The 17,683-nt window shown below is 33.6% G+C and overlaps 1 protein-coding gene across 4 annotated transcripts in view; it reads left to right on the top strand.

Annotated features, from left to right (window-relative positions):
* Pdhx (pyruvate dehydrogenase complex component X) overlaps positions 1-17,683 on the top strand; it is a 68,920-nt gene that overhangs the window by 36,480 nt on the left and 14,757 nt on the right. For all 4 annotated transcript variants that reach the window (XM_074044347.1, XM_020183855.2, XM_074044363.1 and 1 more), the window contains 3 exons: positions 2,115-2,213; positions 9,288-9,462; positions 11,165-11,312. In XM_074044347.1, coding sequence (XP_073900448.1) covers positions 2,115-2,213; positions 9,288-9,462; positions 11,165-11,312 — 422 coding nt within the window. The remainder of the gene's footprint in view (positions 1-2,114; positions 2,214-9,287; positions 9,463-11,164; positions 11,313-17,683) is intronic.

Raw genomic sequence — 17,683 nt, forward strand, 5'->3', positions numbered from 1 at the left:
TTATCTGATTGTTCTATAATAACAGAATTGTACTATAACAACATGGTTTAATTTAGCTTTAAGTAGCTTTAACTGATGGACTCTGCAAATTCTAACAAATTTCATTCATTTTAATATTCTTTGTAATCATATAAAATTACTTTTTCTTAAAAAGAGAAGGGTGTTCAGAGAGACAAGGTCTAATTTTTTCCTATTGTTTTACCACTGTCAAGTTTTGTACCAGAAAAAATGGGTAGTGTTTTTTAAAGTACTGATTTTTGTTTTGATTTTTATTTTTAATGTGGCACATGATACTTGTATGTGTTCATGAAGTACAGTACAATAATTTGATAATATGCATGCAGTGTGTAATGATAAATCAGAGTAATTAGTGCTGATTACATAATTCCCTCTGCTACACAAAGTATTTCTGTCTCCTGTGCTTGAGTCCCTTTATTTTCTTTTCTTTCATTTACAGTAGCAATCAGAAGAGACTCTCACTGATGTGTTGTACTTAATGATATTCTCCCTTTACAGAGACAACAATGTGTGTCTAATCCTACCGTCAGTCATCATTAGAAACTTGCAGGAGTCTGAGATCCCATGTAGGTTAAAAATGTAATGTAATGTTTCAGCTCTTACCTACTTCCCTAAAGTGCAGCAAGTGTCACAGTTCCTCTCCATTTCTAGTTTTAAACTTTCAGGTCTAGCCTGTTGTCCTTATTTTCTTTATCTGAGTCATTCACAGTTAGTACTTCACCTAAGGGTTTTAATGGAAGAGTGGACACTTACTAGCCATTTGATCTTGGGTATGCCTCAGTTTCCTTGCCCATAAAAATCAATACAATTGTTTTTCCCACTCTTACTCTTCTGGAGTATATGTAAAGTAAAATCTCTTCTGTGTGAATAATAAGGACTTTTAAAAAAATTTATGAAGGATTCAATTCAATAACAATGAAACAATCCATCTAAAAGTGGGCAAAGGAATGTAATGGACATTTTTTTTAAGAAGATGGGCAGATGGCTAGTAGGCACAGGAAAAGATAATCACCATCACTAATCATTAGCAAAGTGTAAATCAAACCCACAAAGAGACACTACTGCACACCCATTAGAGTGGCTATTATTCCAAAAAACAAAAGAAAAGGAAAGAAAAAGAAAGAAACTTCAGAATATAGCAAGTGTTGGTGAGCATATGGAGAAAGTGGAACTCTTGTTTCATTTGCATTGCTAGTGAAAATATAAACTGGTATAGGTGCTGTGGAAAACAGTATAGCATTTTCTCAAAAATAGAATTATGGTATCATCCAGCAAGTCCACTTCTGGGTATATATTCAAAAGAATTAAAAGCACACAGTGTTAGTACATTTATATTCACACAGCATTATTTACTGTGGCAAAATGGTAGAAACAATACATGTCCAAAATGATGTCTGTTCATACCTTGTCATGTTATTCATCCTCAAAAGGATACATTCTGATCCATGCTGCAACATGGATGGACCTTGTAGGCATTGTGCTGAGTACACTCAGTCACAAAAGGGCAGATGTATTTAATTCTACTTAATATGAAGTATTTAGAGGAGTCAAATGAGCAGAGACAAAGTAGAACAGTGGTCACCAGAGTCTGGGAGGAAGCAGGAATGGAGAATTATTGTTATAGGACACAGAATTTCAGTTCAGGAAGATGAGAAATTTCAAGAGATGGATGATGACAGTGGTTGTCCTTGTTATTGCTCAACTGTACAACTAAAAATCCTTAACATGGTAAATTTTATATACAGTTTATCACAATAAAAACTATATGACCAAACAGTGTAATTCCTTGTTGATTCATTAGTTCCTTATTGAGGAGCCACGTGAAATGTAGTTAGTTAAAATGGAAGCTCTTTCTTCTAATGAATACTTAACTCTTATTAAAAGAATATTTTGAAATAGTAACTAAAGTTTTGCAAAAATGTTTTGACAATAAACTAAATTGGTACAGATTAATTTATTTGTGAGCATTTATGGGAGTCATTTTAACTTTACTATAAGATTTTATTTTTCTAATTATCAGCAAAATTGTTGACATTTAAATCTGTTTGAATCAGTGTAAGTGTTAATTAGTTCCATTAATCTTCATGTTTTCTTAGGATCCGTTTGAGTCCAGCTGCCCGTAATATTCTGGAAAAACATGCACTGAATGCTAGCCAGGGCACAGCTACTGGCCCTCGGGGGATCTTCACTAAAGAGTATGTGTGTGCTTTATATAACAATCAATTCTATCATTTTTTTTTTCTCAAAGAATTTAAAAAGAACTTATTCAATGTTAAGATTTAGAGGATGTATGCTTTTTCTTTATGCTTTTAATTGCTTTTGTCAGTGTAAATTAAATTCTATGGAAGGGTTGTTTTCTGAGTTATTGTAGCATTGTTGAAGAACAGTTCTAATTTAGTAACTGAGTCAGATCCATAGCAATGGTGATAAATGTAGGAAATGAGAGTGCAGAACAGTGAAACCTTAAGTTATTTCAAGTTTGTATCACCCAATCACATTTAAATTTCTAAAACATGAAAAATATGTTTTAAAAATCATTTAATTCTTAACTGTTTGGACTTCATTCACTTGTTACACAGCACTTTGCATATTCAGTTGCTTCTTATTTTGAGTTTCTTCGCTATTCCATTGATTTGTTTGTCCATGAGTTATTACCATGCTTTCTTACTGCTACACTTTAATTATAAATATTTTATGGTATGCTTTAAAATCTGATAGAGATATCAGAGTGCTTTCCCTTGTCCTTCCTTTTTCCATAAACTAGTTTCATTAGTATATGCCTATTTTATTCTTTCCAATAAGCTTTAAGCAGTTCTTCTATTTCTACAGGTGCATGTGCAGGGAGGCTATGATATTTTAATGAACTTGTATTAAATTAACTTAGTGCTGACATCTTTATGACACTCTTCCTCTTCTAGGAACTGTTCTGGTTTTCCTTTTGTTTAAATTTTTGAGTCTCTCATGAGTGTTTTAAAACAGGTAACCTCTTCTCTGTTGGCTATTAGTCTGATGGAAAAGGTAGAGAATAAGCAAACAGGCTTATGAACTATTGTACAGCTACCATAGTGATTGTTGCTGCTACATTTCTATTGGCAATCACATTAAATATTTTAAATTGAGTTAATGTTTTAAAGTGGTATTCTTATTTCATGTTTAACTAATTAATAAGATACAATAATGTTGGCCAGAATTTTTTAAAGTTAAGGTAGAGCAAAGATAATGACATAATATATTAAGCAGCAGTGCTGGATCAGGAAATTGGACCTTTTTTCACTAGTTTACTTTATTTTTCATTAGAGCACTAGTTTACTGTTGAGTAAACTACTGCTTTTATTGAAAGCAGTAGAGCTTTATTTCTTAGATGTCCTCGTTTATCTATAATGTGGCCTTACTGGTTTATTAACCAAATGTGTGTGTGTGTGTGGTTCTGTTGCACACATACTATGGAGTTCATGCCATACTATATCAGTTGGAAATCACATGTTCTGAGAGCTAACTGAAAAGCAATGACCTAGACTAGGATATTTAATTAAAGGACTTAAAAGGTTTCACTCAGCCATAAAGATCTAAAATTAAGAATCTTGATAGCTAGTTAAGCCTGTGTTTTTCTCCACACATCAACTCTCATTCACTATTGATATCTTAATTTTATTAATCATCTATGCCTTAGTGAAACTCTCCACAAAAATGTAATAAAGTAACTATCTTCATAGCAATATAGACTTGGCTTACCTATAATTCTGAGTGATAGGAAGAAGAGTCTATTTAATTCATTAATCATTAAAGATTTGGTGAAATACAAAATAGTGCTAGGTACATCTCAGAAGGATCAGTTTTGCAATTTTGTGTAAGATAAATTGGAACAAAGACCTGTGGTACGGATATAAATTGAGGCGAGGCTCAGAAGATAATCCAAATAAGAGATGTTGAGTACTGTACTTGAATGTGGATAGAAGGAAAAGAAAACTTCTGCTACAGACAACATCATAAGGATGGAATTCAGAAGCCTTTGTAAAAGACTGAATGTAGAGTGTAGATAAAGATAGCAAGTTAAGGAATGAATTTGGGATTCAGTCTGGGTGATGAAAATGCTGACCCCAGAATAGAAGTAGAAATAAGGGATTTAATTACTTGTTAAAGCTTGTTGTTAACATATAATGGCCATCCAGGAATCAGGATCAGTGGGTTGAAGATGTATCACAGAAGATAGTTTAAGGTTAGAGAGGTAGCTCTCATTGAGACCATCAACAGCTAAATTGTTTAGCTGTCTCATTTCTTGTGTTGGAGGATATCTGGGCAATGGTTGAAAAGTCAAAGAAGATGGGATCTGAGAAAAGACCCCTGAATTTGGTGATTAGATGAGTTTTTAAAAAGCAGTTCTAGCTGCGTGCTGGTGGTTCATGTCTATAATCCTAGCTACTCAGGAGGCAGAGATCAGGAAAATCATGGTTTAAAGCCAGCCCAGGCAAATAGTTCGTGAGAACCTATCTTGAAAAAACCATCACAAAAATAGGGCTGGTGGAGTGGCTAAAGATGAAGGCCCTGAGTTCAAAAAAATAAAAAGCAGTTCTATCGTATGACAGCAATGTAATAAATAAGGTTTTTTCTCTTATTTTTCCTTCATATGTGCTGAATATACTTATGAGGCACAAACACATTTTCTTAAAAAACATGATTTGAAAATTATATTATCATAGCATTTCTAAAGAGAACAAAATACTATTATTGTGATGCCCTCAGGAAGCAGTATTCAAGATATTTTGATATTTTTGCCATCTTTCTCCTGCTGTTACCCAATTTTCTTCTCTGCTATTCCTTAGTTCCCTACCATAAGGGAGCCAAACTTTGGTCTTCAAAATATGAACCATTACAAAAGATTTCATGAGAAAAAAATGGATCCTAAATGCATGCATTATTGAAGAGTTTTCCTTTTGTTTGGTACTAAAGATATTTTCTGTTTAACATTAAGATGACTTTGGAAAAGGTTTTGGTCTGGTGTCATGTACAGATAGGTTATCTTTTGAAATAGTTGAAAAATCACAGGCTTTAGTAAAAACTGCATCCAAAATCTGAAAACAGTGAGGGATATCTTTCTTCCACGCCTTTCAGCTATAAGTGCAAGTAGAATACAACAGTCCATCTGCTAAGGAACTGCTTCTGACCCATTGCATTCATGAAGAAAATCATAGGTGTCAAAGCTGCTGTTTTAATTTTGCATTAAAACAAACATATTTCTCAAAATATATGTTGCACAAAAGCATGTAGACTTAGCCTATACATGTGTCTCTTTTAAGAAAGCAAGTGACTGTGTTACAATTAGAGGCAGAACACACTTGGGTTCTTTGCAGCCTAAATGAGTTTGGCACATCTCAGTTTTAAATCATACTTCTAGTTAATGTTTATATTAATATCATTGCATCAGAAGTCTGATAACTATGGCAGTTCTCTGGTTTTTAGTGATGTTTCTTTTCCAAGTTAATTTATGCCATACACAAATGAATTACTTTCTAATGGATCAGGATAAAGAAGTTTCTTCCTGAATACACTTGCAATGTATCCTCTGCTTTTTTGCAGATGTGCCTGGAATATTGTTTTCCTCCCAATTTTTATAGTTTTAATGCCTGCTTAATCCTTCAAGTTTAGTCTAATTAATTACTTGATGGGCAGACATCATTTAAAACATCTCTGCATTACAGAAACAACTGTTGGCTATTATTAAGCAATAATTAACATTTATACTCTATAAGCTGTATAATTATAAAATCAGTATTGGTTTGCCATGAACCAATGGCCAAAATTATTTTCTATGTGATTAATGACTCCTATTTACGTCTGTTCTTCACTAAGTGCTGTTTTACTCAAAAATGTTAATTGCCACTGAGATAAAACTAGACTACTTTTTTCTTTGTAAAATAGTAATGGTTGTGCTCATAGCGAGATAAAAATGTGTATACTTAGTGTCTCCACTGTGTTTTTAAATAGTTGTATTCAGGTATTGACAAAGTAGCTTTTGTTGTGTTTTTTTGTTTTGTTTGTTTCTGATGACTAAGAGTGGTCTCTATGTAAGGAAACTAACATGTTTTCAATTTGCCACTGTGATATTAAACTTGAATTTCATATAAATCAGATCAGTAATATATTTTGGTAGAGACAGATTTAATTACATAAATGGGAAGTAATTAATAATATTAGGACATGACATATAAGAGGTCTAAAAAGCTAAATTTTGGCTGGGTGTTTGTGGCTTACGCCTGTAATCCTAGCTATTTGGAAGGCAGAGATCTGGAGGATCATGTTTGAAGCCAGCCCAGGCAAATAGTTTCTGTGACTCTATCTTGAATAAAAAACCATCACAAAAAAGGGCTGGTGGAGTGGCCCAAGGTGTAGGCCCTGAGTTCAAGCCCCAGTACCACAAAAAAAAAAAAAAAGCTAAATTTTGTTTCTTGAAGGCATTTTTCTGAATCAAAAGAAGGCCTTGTGTTAATCAGTGCCTATACTTTTTACTGTCTGGCTATATTTGGGCTCATGACATAAGTCTCCAAGGATTATATTGGTCGTCATTTACTTATACACCTAGATAATAATCACAATTAGCTAAAAAATAGTGCTTTTGCTTTATAAATATCATTAGTAGAGTAAAACTTGATTTTCAAATAGAAATAGGCTTGTCAAAAGCCTTAAAGATCCCTGACATCATTCGCTAGGACACATGCCTCCTCCACTCCGTCCGTCTTAGGCTGTGGCCACCCCTTGAGAACTAGCATTGCCAGTAGCTGTGCTCCTATACTTTTCTAAAGATAGGTAAAAGGCCTTTGTCAGGTCATCCTTTTTTGCCTTAGGTTAGACAGATCCCACTTCTTTATTCAGTCCTAGGATTCTGTTAATCTAAGAAACACTTTCATTATGTGATTGTCTATTCTTATGGGAAAACTCTGCTTTTGTTTATATTTTATTTGCATAGCATGAACATAGGTCTTAGAAAAGCAGAGGAAAATGCATAGACTTTGGAGTTGGCTATACCTGAGTTTGATCCCAGCCCTGGCAGCTGTTGGCTGTTGACTTCATCTTTTCATCCTCTCCATTTTGTTCACTGTACTCCTTCCATACTAGCCTTCCTTCTGTTCTTAGAAGAAAAACATATTTTCTTAGAAGCCACATTTTTCCTGCCTTGGCACTTGCTCTTCCCTCTCTAGAAACATACTTTTCCAAACTCTTGAGGTTTGCTCCTTTACATCGTTTTGCACAGATGGCTTTTGTTCAGGCCTTCACTGATCATTCTGTTATAAAATAGCCCCTCTTCTCATCCCTCATTTTCTGATTATTTGGTTTTATGTTCTTTATTATTCTAATACATTTGTGTGACTTATGTATGAAGAATAAAGAAGAATAAAGCTCCTGATGGAAAATATTTTGTCTAACATTGTATACCCCAATATCTGGAATATAATAGATGTTTGAGAAGTACTCAGATGTAGAACATAACTATTTTGAGTCCACTCCTCTATAAATTAGGAGTAATATTTATCTCTCCCACATGGCTGGTGTAAGATTATTTAACATAAGCACTTCCCTGACCCATGATAAACTCATTCTTCCACTTTTACCCCCTCTTTCAGTAGTAAGGTTCCAAGATGGTATGTTTATTTTTTATTAATTGTACAGAATAATGGGCTTCATTGTGACATTTTCATTGACATAGCATTTTAGATTGCTTTGTTGATAAGATCTGTCATCTAAAATGTTAATTCTTTAATTTTGAAGCATGTAACTTAGTTGTTCTTAAAGTTAAGTTCATGAACCCTCTTCCCTGATAAATGTGCCAGTGGATGTTGGGATGTCCTTCTAATGATGCATGGAGGTTCACACATTCCTGCCTGTGTCAGTTTTCTATTGCTGTATAACAAGTTATAGCAAACTTAGCAGCCTAAATACTTATTTGTTGCTGGCAGTTTTGTAGGTCAGAAGTCTGAACAGTGTGCCTGTTTCTTTCTTCCAAGGCCTTCAGTGGACTTCCTCAATTCATATCTCTTCTTTCAGGAGGCACAACTCCTTTAAGGGCTTACCTGGTATATGTGCGGCCTCTCCAAGATAATTTGTCTTTTGAGTAACTCAAAGGCAATCAATTTGGGACCTTACTCCCATCTAAAGTCCCATTAGTTTTGACACATGATGTAACTTCACCATGACAGTGATGTCTGTCAAATTCACAGACCCACTTATACTATAGAGAGGCTATGTGAGGTATACTCCAAGAGCAGAAATACTGGAGCCATCTCATAATTCTGCCTACCACGTTATCTTAAGATAATAAGGAACTTATATTTGAGAGAATATACTTATCTCAGATGCGCTCAACAGACTCCAGGCTTTTCCCTTTACTACTTTGATTTGGTGATAACAAAATCAAAACAATATCAAAACATTAACTGTGTTTGAAAAATTTTTAAATTACATTCCATCTTTAAATTTGTGTTATCCTGAAGTTGTTTTTAGATTATGCAAAACAGATTTTTAAATTCAAATTGAAAAGGTACTTCAAAAATGTCAGATATTAAATTTGTCATAAAAAGCTGTTTGTTAAGAAAACATTACTGTTTTTTACCTATTACAAGTTAGCTCACTGAATTAATGGCTTAGTGTATTTTTTAGTCTGATTATATGCTTTTATAAAAATGCCTTTGATTTACAGAGTAATACAAAGGCTAGTCTGTAACTAGTTTAATTATTTTTATTCTGAATGATGCTGTGGGTTACCTTTATTACATTACGTTGTGCTGATAGCATATTGAACAAATTAAAAATGGCATGATTTTCTGGTCATACGCAAACTCTTCTATACTAGAATAAATAATGAGCTAGTAAATATCATAGATACAATTAACTTGACACTTTGTGAATGCCATGTGAAAATTATTTCACAAGTATAATGAGGACATGTTTTAATTAGTGAATTGTTCATCTACCTAGTGACACTCACCTACCATTAAAAAGTGTTTTTAAAAATTATTATCTATACCTGATACCATGATGAAATTATAATTATTTCATTTTTGAAAATGTACATATAACCATTGAATAAATAGTAAGAATCAGAAAAACATGTAGGAGACAGATTTTACTATTCTAGGTCAAATAATTGACACTGGATTATATACTTCTAGTCTTAATATTTCTGTATCTTCTTTTCATACATCTCACCATCATTTTCTATTTGTCATCTTTTATACCTTGTTGCTAATCATAGTTATCTAATTTCTCCTTATCTCCAGAGATGCCCTCAACCTTGTCAAGCTGAAACAGATGGGCAAGATTACTGAGACCAGAGCAGCCCCAGCTCCTCCATCTATTCCCACAGCATCTTTGCCTCCACAGGCCACAGCAGGGCCATCTTATCCCCGGCCAATGATCCCACCAGTTTCAACTCCTGGACAACCTAATGCTGTGGTAATGCCCTCTGAGTAAGATTTTTATGGTTCAGATAAGTGAGAAAGAAAATAAAACAACTATCATAGGATTTACCAGTACTTAGAAAGAAAATAAAACAACTATCATAGGATTTACCAGTACTTAGATCAATCTGTTTTAGTAACACCTTCAAGTTATAAAGGAAAAACAAATGCTCCAAATGCTTTTTCTTGCAGATTTCCTGTCAGAAACCAAATTTGTTTATATAGCACTGACTTCCAAGTAGAACTATGATTCAGTTTAAATTTACCACAAGTTCCACAACTTCAGCACCACATATGCTGTATAAGCATGATACTTTTCATGCCTTTTTTTCCTTGGGTGTAATGATTGGTAGCTGACACTAGTTCTTTTTATGGATGTTCTATTTTTTAGCTAGAGAATTGATAGTCTTATTATGAATAACCATATAGACTGTACTGTATAAGCAATCATACTTTCCTTCCTACACATATATAGTGTAACAACTGTGTTTTGTTTTCAGGTTACTTCATTTTTCCTCTCTATGTCCCTTTCTTTATACCTCATGTCATTTACTTCTCATCAGAAGAAATACAGGATAATCAGCTTTATTTAAAATTGAATAGAAACCTAAAAAACATAAAAGAAGAAATAAACCTATGCTGTTCTTACTAGGAGAGAAATAAACCTTAATTTAGACTACATACACAAAAACTGTGTGTCATCAAATCTTCTTTAAAAAATAGCTTATTCAAATTAGGAAGATAAGCCTTACTTTTGGATGTTTACAACATGTAGAAAGCATTTCTTCTAATCGATCAGACACTGTGCTAACATAAAATGTTTAATTCTGTAAGAGATCATTTGTAGAAATCAGCTGCATTTTCACTTCTTCTTCTATATTATCCTGATGTGATTGTGACCTTGTCCCAGAATGGAATGAAGGATAAGAAAGGAATTAGATGTAACATGTGTCCTATTTGTGCTTTTGTGAGATGTTCAAGAAACAGAATGGGAAAACTACAACAAAGTTATGGGAAGCTTTTATGATTTCACTCATACTTTATAGTTTGAATTCCAAGTAGAAAAAAGATCCTTCTACTGTGGTGGTGTTTTTTTTTTTTTCAAATTACAAATGAAAATAGAAATACTGACAGATTATCCATTCTATTGGCTTATCTTTTTCTACTTTATGCCATTTTTATAAGAATTGCCTGTAGTCAGTGTATTAGCTTATTGGCTGCTTTGAGTTTTGTTAAATGATACTTGTTAACAAAAGCTGCTTACAGGCCATATGTATGTGGGTCTGTCTGTCTCTCTTCTACTCTCCTGCTCTCTAAATGTGTGTGTGTATAGTATACATGTATAGTATATATAAACATGTACACATTCACTATGCACATAGAGATAGTTATGAGGAAATCATGATTTGGTAGATTTATTTTTAATTATCTTAAACACAGTAGCATAAGGTGTTCCAAGATGTTCCATTTTCAGCTGAAAGATGAATTTTACTGTTTTTTTTTCTATGCTAAAGCCCAGGTGTCTTGAATTTCTTATATTCCTCATATATGGAAATAATAGTACTTTTTCATCTTTAATTGACGTCATGAATTAGGTCACTGAGACTAGAGTTCAGATAATTGTTTTATTCATTCTGTTTTGTTTTTCTATCCTACTTGTGGTTTAATGGAAAAATTGCTGTTTCATTTTGTTTTAGGGCACATTCACTGAAATCCCTGCTAGCAATATTCGAAGAGTTATTGCCAAGAGATTAACCGAATCTAAAAGTACTGTACCTCATGCATATGCTACTGCTGACTGTGACCTTGGAGCAGTTTTAAAAGTTAGACAAGATCTAGTCAGAGGTCAGTATAGTGAAATTTACTTAATCAGTACATAATCAGCTAACTTAACTATTATAAAATCCTTTATAAAATGCACATTATATAGCTTTTAATTTTGATTTCATAATCTAATTATAGTCTACTTTTGGTGTGTTTTAGTGCTAGAGGAAAAAGTTGAATCTGTTTTCCTATGTGAAATGAATTGGCTCCATACTGTTGAAAAAAATCACAGATATATTACCTTTATGCATAATGGTTTCTGCCTTATTTTTATTCCAGAATCTCTTTCATAGTATTTCAGTAATATACATTCAGCTAACTAATACTCATTCAGCAGACATTTATTGAGTCCAACTCTGTCATACACTGAGAGCTACAAATAGTATTATGGTTTAGCTAACTGATTGGTTGGGTTGTTACTGTTTTTTTAAAGCAAAAATAGGCTAATTTTTTGGTTTGCTTTAACTTTCACATATGTGAATTTCTTAAATAAGAATTTATGAATGACTTGCTCAGGCTAAATGGTTATTTTTATTTGTGTTGTGATATGTGAACAAAAAAAATCCTGAACATTTTACCAAGATTTAACACAGATTTAAGAATGTTTTAGGTTTTAAATATAACTTAGATATCACTCTTCTTTATGCAAGTTTTAGTGTTATATTTCTTCAAAATGCACTTGCACATAATTAGATTTTTAACACTCCCCCCTCCAAAATAAATCAACTAAAAGTAAAGTTGCTGAGAGAAAAATACTAGCATGATGGTTTTATTTCTGCCTTTCAAATCTATTTGCCTTTTATATAATTTTCTTGCCTTATTGCACTAGCTAAGGCAGTTGTATAATGACGACTCTAAGTGGTATAAACAGACATTCTTGACTTGTTAATGATTTAGGGGGGAAAGTATTGAGTCTTTAACATTAATAGTAGTTTTGGTTGGTTGGTTGTTTTTTTTTTTGTAGATTCTCTTTTTCATATTGAGGAAATTTCTATTCTCAGTTATTGAGAATTTTAAGCCTGAGTGCATATTAAATTCTGTCAGTTTTTTTGTGTATCTTTTGAGATAATCTTTTACTTTTCCATTTGTTAATATGGTGAATTACATTTGTTGAATTTCAAATGTTGAGTCAATTTGATACTCCTCATATAACCATTTAATCAATAACCTTTTCATATATTGTTTGATTTCATTTTCTAAAATTTATTAAGATCTTTAAATGTATGCCCATGAGAAATACTATACTTCATTTTTCTTTTCTTGATATTTCTTTTCCCTTGGGTTTATTATTGGATTTTGTAGAAGAAGTTGGGTTTTCTCTTTCTTTATCTTCTGGAAGAGTTTTAATTTTTTCATAGAATTCGACAATGAAACTGGATATAGACCTGGAATTTTCTTTGTGGGGAGACTTTTACCTACAAATTCAATATTTAAGATAGATACAGAGTACTGTTTTTAAGGAGCTTTTTTATGGTGTGTGTCTTTCAAGAAATGTATAGCATTTATATTAGTTACCAAGTTTACTGGCATAAAGTTACAGTATTATCTTACTACTGTTATAATCTGAAGTGCTTTTCATATTCTATTTTTATGATATATTTTATAATCTTCTATTTTTTAATAATTTGTGTACTTATATTTAAATAGGTTTCTTGCAACAGCTTATAGTTGGCCCTTGCTTTTAAATTCAACTCTGTGGTCTTTGTATTTTTATTAAGGTCTGTAGACCAGTCACCGTTACTATAATGGTGGATTTTTACCTACTATTTGTTCTTTGATTTCTAGTTCTATCTCTTCTTCATTTTTTCTTCTTGCCTCCTTTCAAATTGTGGGCGTTTTTTTATGACTGCATTTTATTTCCCCATATTATCCTTTACCAGTCTCTTTCTCCATCTCTTTGTGTGGCACACCGGGATTTATAATTATAATTCTTTAACTTATTATAGTTTGCCATCAACTTCTCTCATACAACTATCATAGTTTTCCTGTTGCTTTCTTTTTTTGCAGTACTGGAGTTTGAACTCAGGTTCTTCACCTTGAGCCACTCCACCAGCCCAAATTTTTTTGTCATGGGTTTTTTGAGATAGCGTCTCATGAGCTATTTGGCTTCGAACTGCAATCCTCCTGATCTCTGCCTCCTGAGTAGCAGGCATGAGCCACATGTGCCTGGCAATTTTCCTGTTTCTAACATTCTTCTTTTCTGTAGAACTGTCTGCTATCATACTTACTCTATCTAAAGAATTTTCTTTAAGTTTCTTCTAGTGCTTGTTGGCTGACAATAAACTATCAGTTTTTGTCTACAGAATTTCTGCTTCATTTTTTTCTTCTTACAGTTTTAATTATAAAACATATATAACATGAAATTTACATTTTAACCATTTTATGTGGCATTGATATTCCTATTTTTGTACAACCATCATCACTATAACTCCCCATTCCTCTATCACCTCCAACCCCTGACAACTATCATTCCATTTTCCGTTCATCTGACTTTGACTGCTGTAAGTCATATGCATGGAATCATATAGTACTTGTCCTTTTACTGCCCTATTATTTCATTCATATAATGTCTTCAAGGTTCATCAATGATGAACTAGTGTGTCAGAATTCATTCTTCAAGGCTAAATAGTAGTTCATAGTGTATATATACCTTATTTTGTTCATCCCCTCATTTGTCAGTGCATACTTGGGTTACTTCCACCTTTTTGCTGTTGTGAATAATGCTGTGAACATATATTTGCAGTTGCCTCTTTGTATTCTTGCTTTGAAATCTTTTGGACATATCACCAGAGGCATGATTGCTGCATAATCTGTTAGTTCATTTTAAATTTTAATTTTTAAGGTACTTCCATTTTACCTTTCTGTCAACAGTTCACAAGGGTTCTAATTTCTTCACATCCTCACCAATACTTGTTATTTTCTTTCTTTCTTTTTTTTTTTTTTTTTTTTTGATAGCCATCCTAATGGATGTGTCTCTGTCCGCTGTATTTTTGAAAAATAATTCTTCTGGGTGCAGAATTAAATAAAGATACACTTCTATTATCTTCTGGATTGTAAAATGCCTGTTGCTGTTCTTAATCTGTCTTGCCCTGTGTATGTTTGTCCCTTCTCTGGTGGCCTTCAAGATTTTTTGTATTAGCAATTTGGTTACTCTATGCCTAGGTCCTCCCCTCTACCCTGCCACCTGCCACCTGCCATTGTACTTATCCTATTTTTATTTTTCTTGGCTTCTTGGATTTGTGCTTTATTACCTTTTATTAATTTTAGAAAATTTCTAGCATTATTAACTGTATCTTCTGCTTCATGTATTTTCTCTTTGAGACTCTAATGCTCATGTTAGAGCTCTCCAGAACTGTTATAGATGTTCTGTTCTTTTTAGTTTACCTTTTTTTTTCTTTGTGCTTCAGTTCAGATAATTTTTATTGTTACAGATTCAAATTCAGATTTTTTTCCTCTGCTATGTTTAGTCTGCAAAACTTAACAAAAATATACTTTTTCTTTGATAACATGTGTTTTCTCCCTGGACTTCCATTTGAATGTTTTTCATAGTTCCCATCTCTGCTGATTTTCCCCATCTGCTCACACACATTGTGCAACACTGACCTACCTATATGTGCCTATTCTCTGACAGTGGGTGATCATTTCCCATGTTGGTCTCCTCAGAGCACTTTATCTCCTTGTGCCATTCAGTTCATCTCGTTGCTTTGTGACCTCAGCTAGCTAATGGGCTCAAGGAAAGTCATGATTCTGTAATTCATCCTGTGTTTTCTCTCATCCTGTTAGAGTGGAAACAACTTTGTCTTACAGCTTTGTACACCCTAAGTAAAAGCAGGAATGACAAGTCAATTTATACATAGACTTCAGCATTCTCTATGAAGGTGACCTGATAACTTGTGAAAGTCCAAGGAACCAAATGGAAGGCTTTAAGAGAAAGTGATAACCTTTAGAAACAAAATAACCATAGAAGCACCCTAAGTAGGCCTCAAATCATTCTTGCTTAGTTATAACTAATGTTAATACAGGAACAATTTTCCTGTTTCCTTCCTCTCATGAGGCAGAAGCAGTAATATTTCAGTAATATTTCAGTGGATAAATGGCTCAGCTTAGTATCTTTGCGTGGTTGGTATAACCTTACAATTATGAATTTTCTCATGGGCCTTCAAAGAGCCCATGTTTTCTTATCTCCATTCCTTTTTCTTATATAAGATTAATATGATATATAACGTTCTGTAAGCATGCACCACACTTTACATTTGAAACATAATGTAAAAATAGAAGTATTTGATATTCCTTTATAAACTACTTCTTACTCAATGTCATCAGTGTTTGGAAATTTTTATAATAAAGAATTAGAAATAAGCTGGGTGTGATGGCCACACCTCTAATACTAGCTATATAGGAGACAGAGATCAGGAGGACCAGCCTGGGCAAAAAGTTCACAAGACCCCATTTCAACCAATAAAAAGGTAGATGCACTGGCATGTGCTGTCATTCCAGCTACTGCATAAACAGGAAGATCGAAGTCCAGGCTGACCAAGGCATAAATGTGAGACCCTATTCAAAAAATAACCAAAGCGTGAAAGGGCAGGAGGCATGAACTCAAGTGGTAGAATGCAGAAGAAATCTCCTTTACAGATGTTTACAGAGTTGAGGTGCCTGTTAGCCATGTAAGTAGAAATGCCATGTGAGAAGGTGGAGATGTAAGTCTGAAGCTCCAAATACACCACAATAAAGGTAGAACTAGGAGAAATCCTAATTCTAAAAATGGTATCATGGTATCAAAACCATAGAATGAAAATTCCTGTCTGGGATATGCCAGTATTGCAAGGAAAGGACTGAAAATGAGTGAGTAGACAGAGTTGAAGAAAACCAGAAAAGCACGGCAACATAGGAGCCTATGAGTGAAAGTGTTTCAAGGTGAATAAAGTGGTCAGCTCAAATGCTTGGAAATGTTGGGATACAATGAAGACAGAATTCTAAGTGAGGACTGTGGCCTTAGGGGAAGGTTTGAGAGTCATCAGCTGGTAGGTGGCTGTGGGCCTTCACTTTCTACACCTTTGTATAGTAGATAAAGTGAGAAGGAAGCTGATGGAGGTATGTGAGGCAAGCAGAACCAGTTCATAAAATGTCACATTAATATATTTGAATTTGTATAGACCAAATCTTTTCAGTGTGGTTGTCATTAAAAGTTTCTGGACACTGGAAATCCATTTATATTTTTATTCATACAGGGGATTTTAAACAAACTAGAATGCTCACATATTTCTGGATATCAAAATTAGAAGTGCTGTGATACTCAGCCAACATTTATCATGACAGTTTGGTAGTTTGTAGTCTTATGGCAACTCATCTAATCTTTCTAAAATCTCCAGCATACTTTTGGAATGAACTGTTGTTACGTAAAATTCCATACTACTGTGGTAAGAGGATTTGTTTTTTGGGGGGTTTTTTTGTTTTTTTTATTTTTCATATACATCTTTATTTATTTATTTATTTTCCTTTTTTTTTTCTTTTTCTTTTATTATTCATATGTGCGTACTAGGCTTGGTTCATTTCTCCCCCCTGCCCCCACCCCCTCCCTTACCACCCACTCCGCCCCCTCCCTCTCCCTCCCACCCCCTCAATACCCAGCAGAAACTATAGAGGATTTGTTTCTTGCCACATACCATTGACTAGATCTTGATCTTAAGATCTTTTTTCTAAAAGCTCTTATAAGAAAGAATGAAATGAGGTTTACCTTTTTCACACTTTCATACTCATTGGTAAGAGCAAAGTATATATAAATCAAATGCCTTGGTAATAATCAGTACTGTAGGAAGAGAGGAGACCCAGCATTATTTTTAAATCATTATATATACTGGAAGGAAACTGATTCAGATGGACTTAGCATAAATCTAGACACAGAACCTCATTTATTCATTGCTCTAGGACCTATGCCAACACTGCTTCATCATTGGCATTTGCTATATCCTGTTGTGTTGAGAAGCTTTTATTCATTAATTCAGTGGTCATTTTTAATTCTCTTTCTCCTATACCTCATTAATACTTATTTAATGTATTTACATGTAACAGTTTTCTGACAGTCAGTGTATTATAAAGAACAAAATAAGCACAATTTGTAAACATCCTGACTACACAGAGACCATTTGTCTTTTTAGAGACATAGGAGTTGGTTCTTTTCTCTCTGATTGTCCTTGTAATGTATCCTTAAAGCTCTCATGTATGATTTCTGAGTACTTTCTTAAAAATTATAATCAAGGTTCAGAAGTGACTTCTTTTTCAGGGGTGGGAGGTGCTAGGGATTGAATACAGGACCTTGCACATACTGAACAGTGTTCTGTCACTGAGTAGACTCCTAACCCCTAGAAGTGAGTTTTTACATTTATGGCTAA

This window comes from Castor canadensis, chromosome 1 (assembly GCF_047511655.1).
Source record: "Castor canadensis chromosome 1, mCasCan1.hap1v2, whole genome shotgun sequence".
NCBI classification, from domain to species: Eukaryota; Metazoa; Chordata; class Mammalia; order Rodentia; family Castoridae; genus Castor; species Castor canadensis.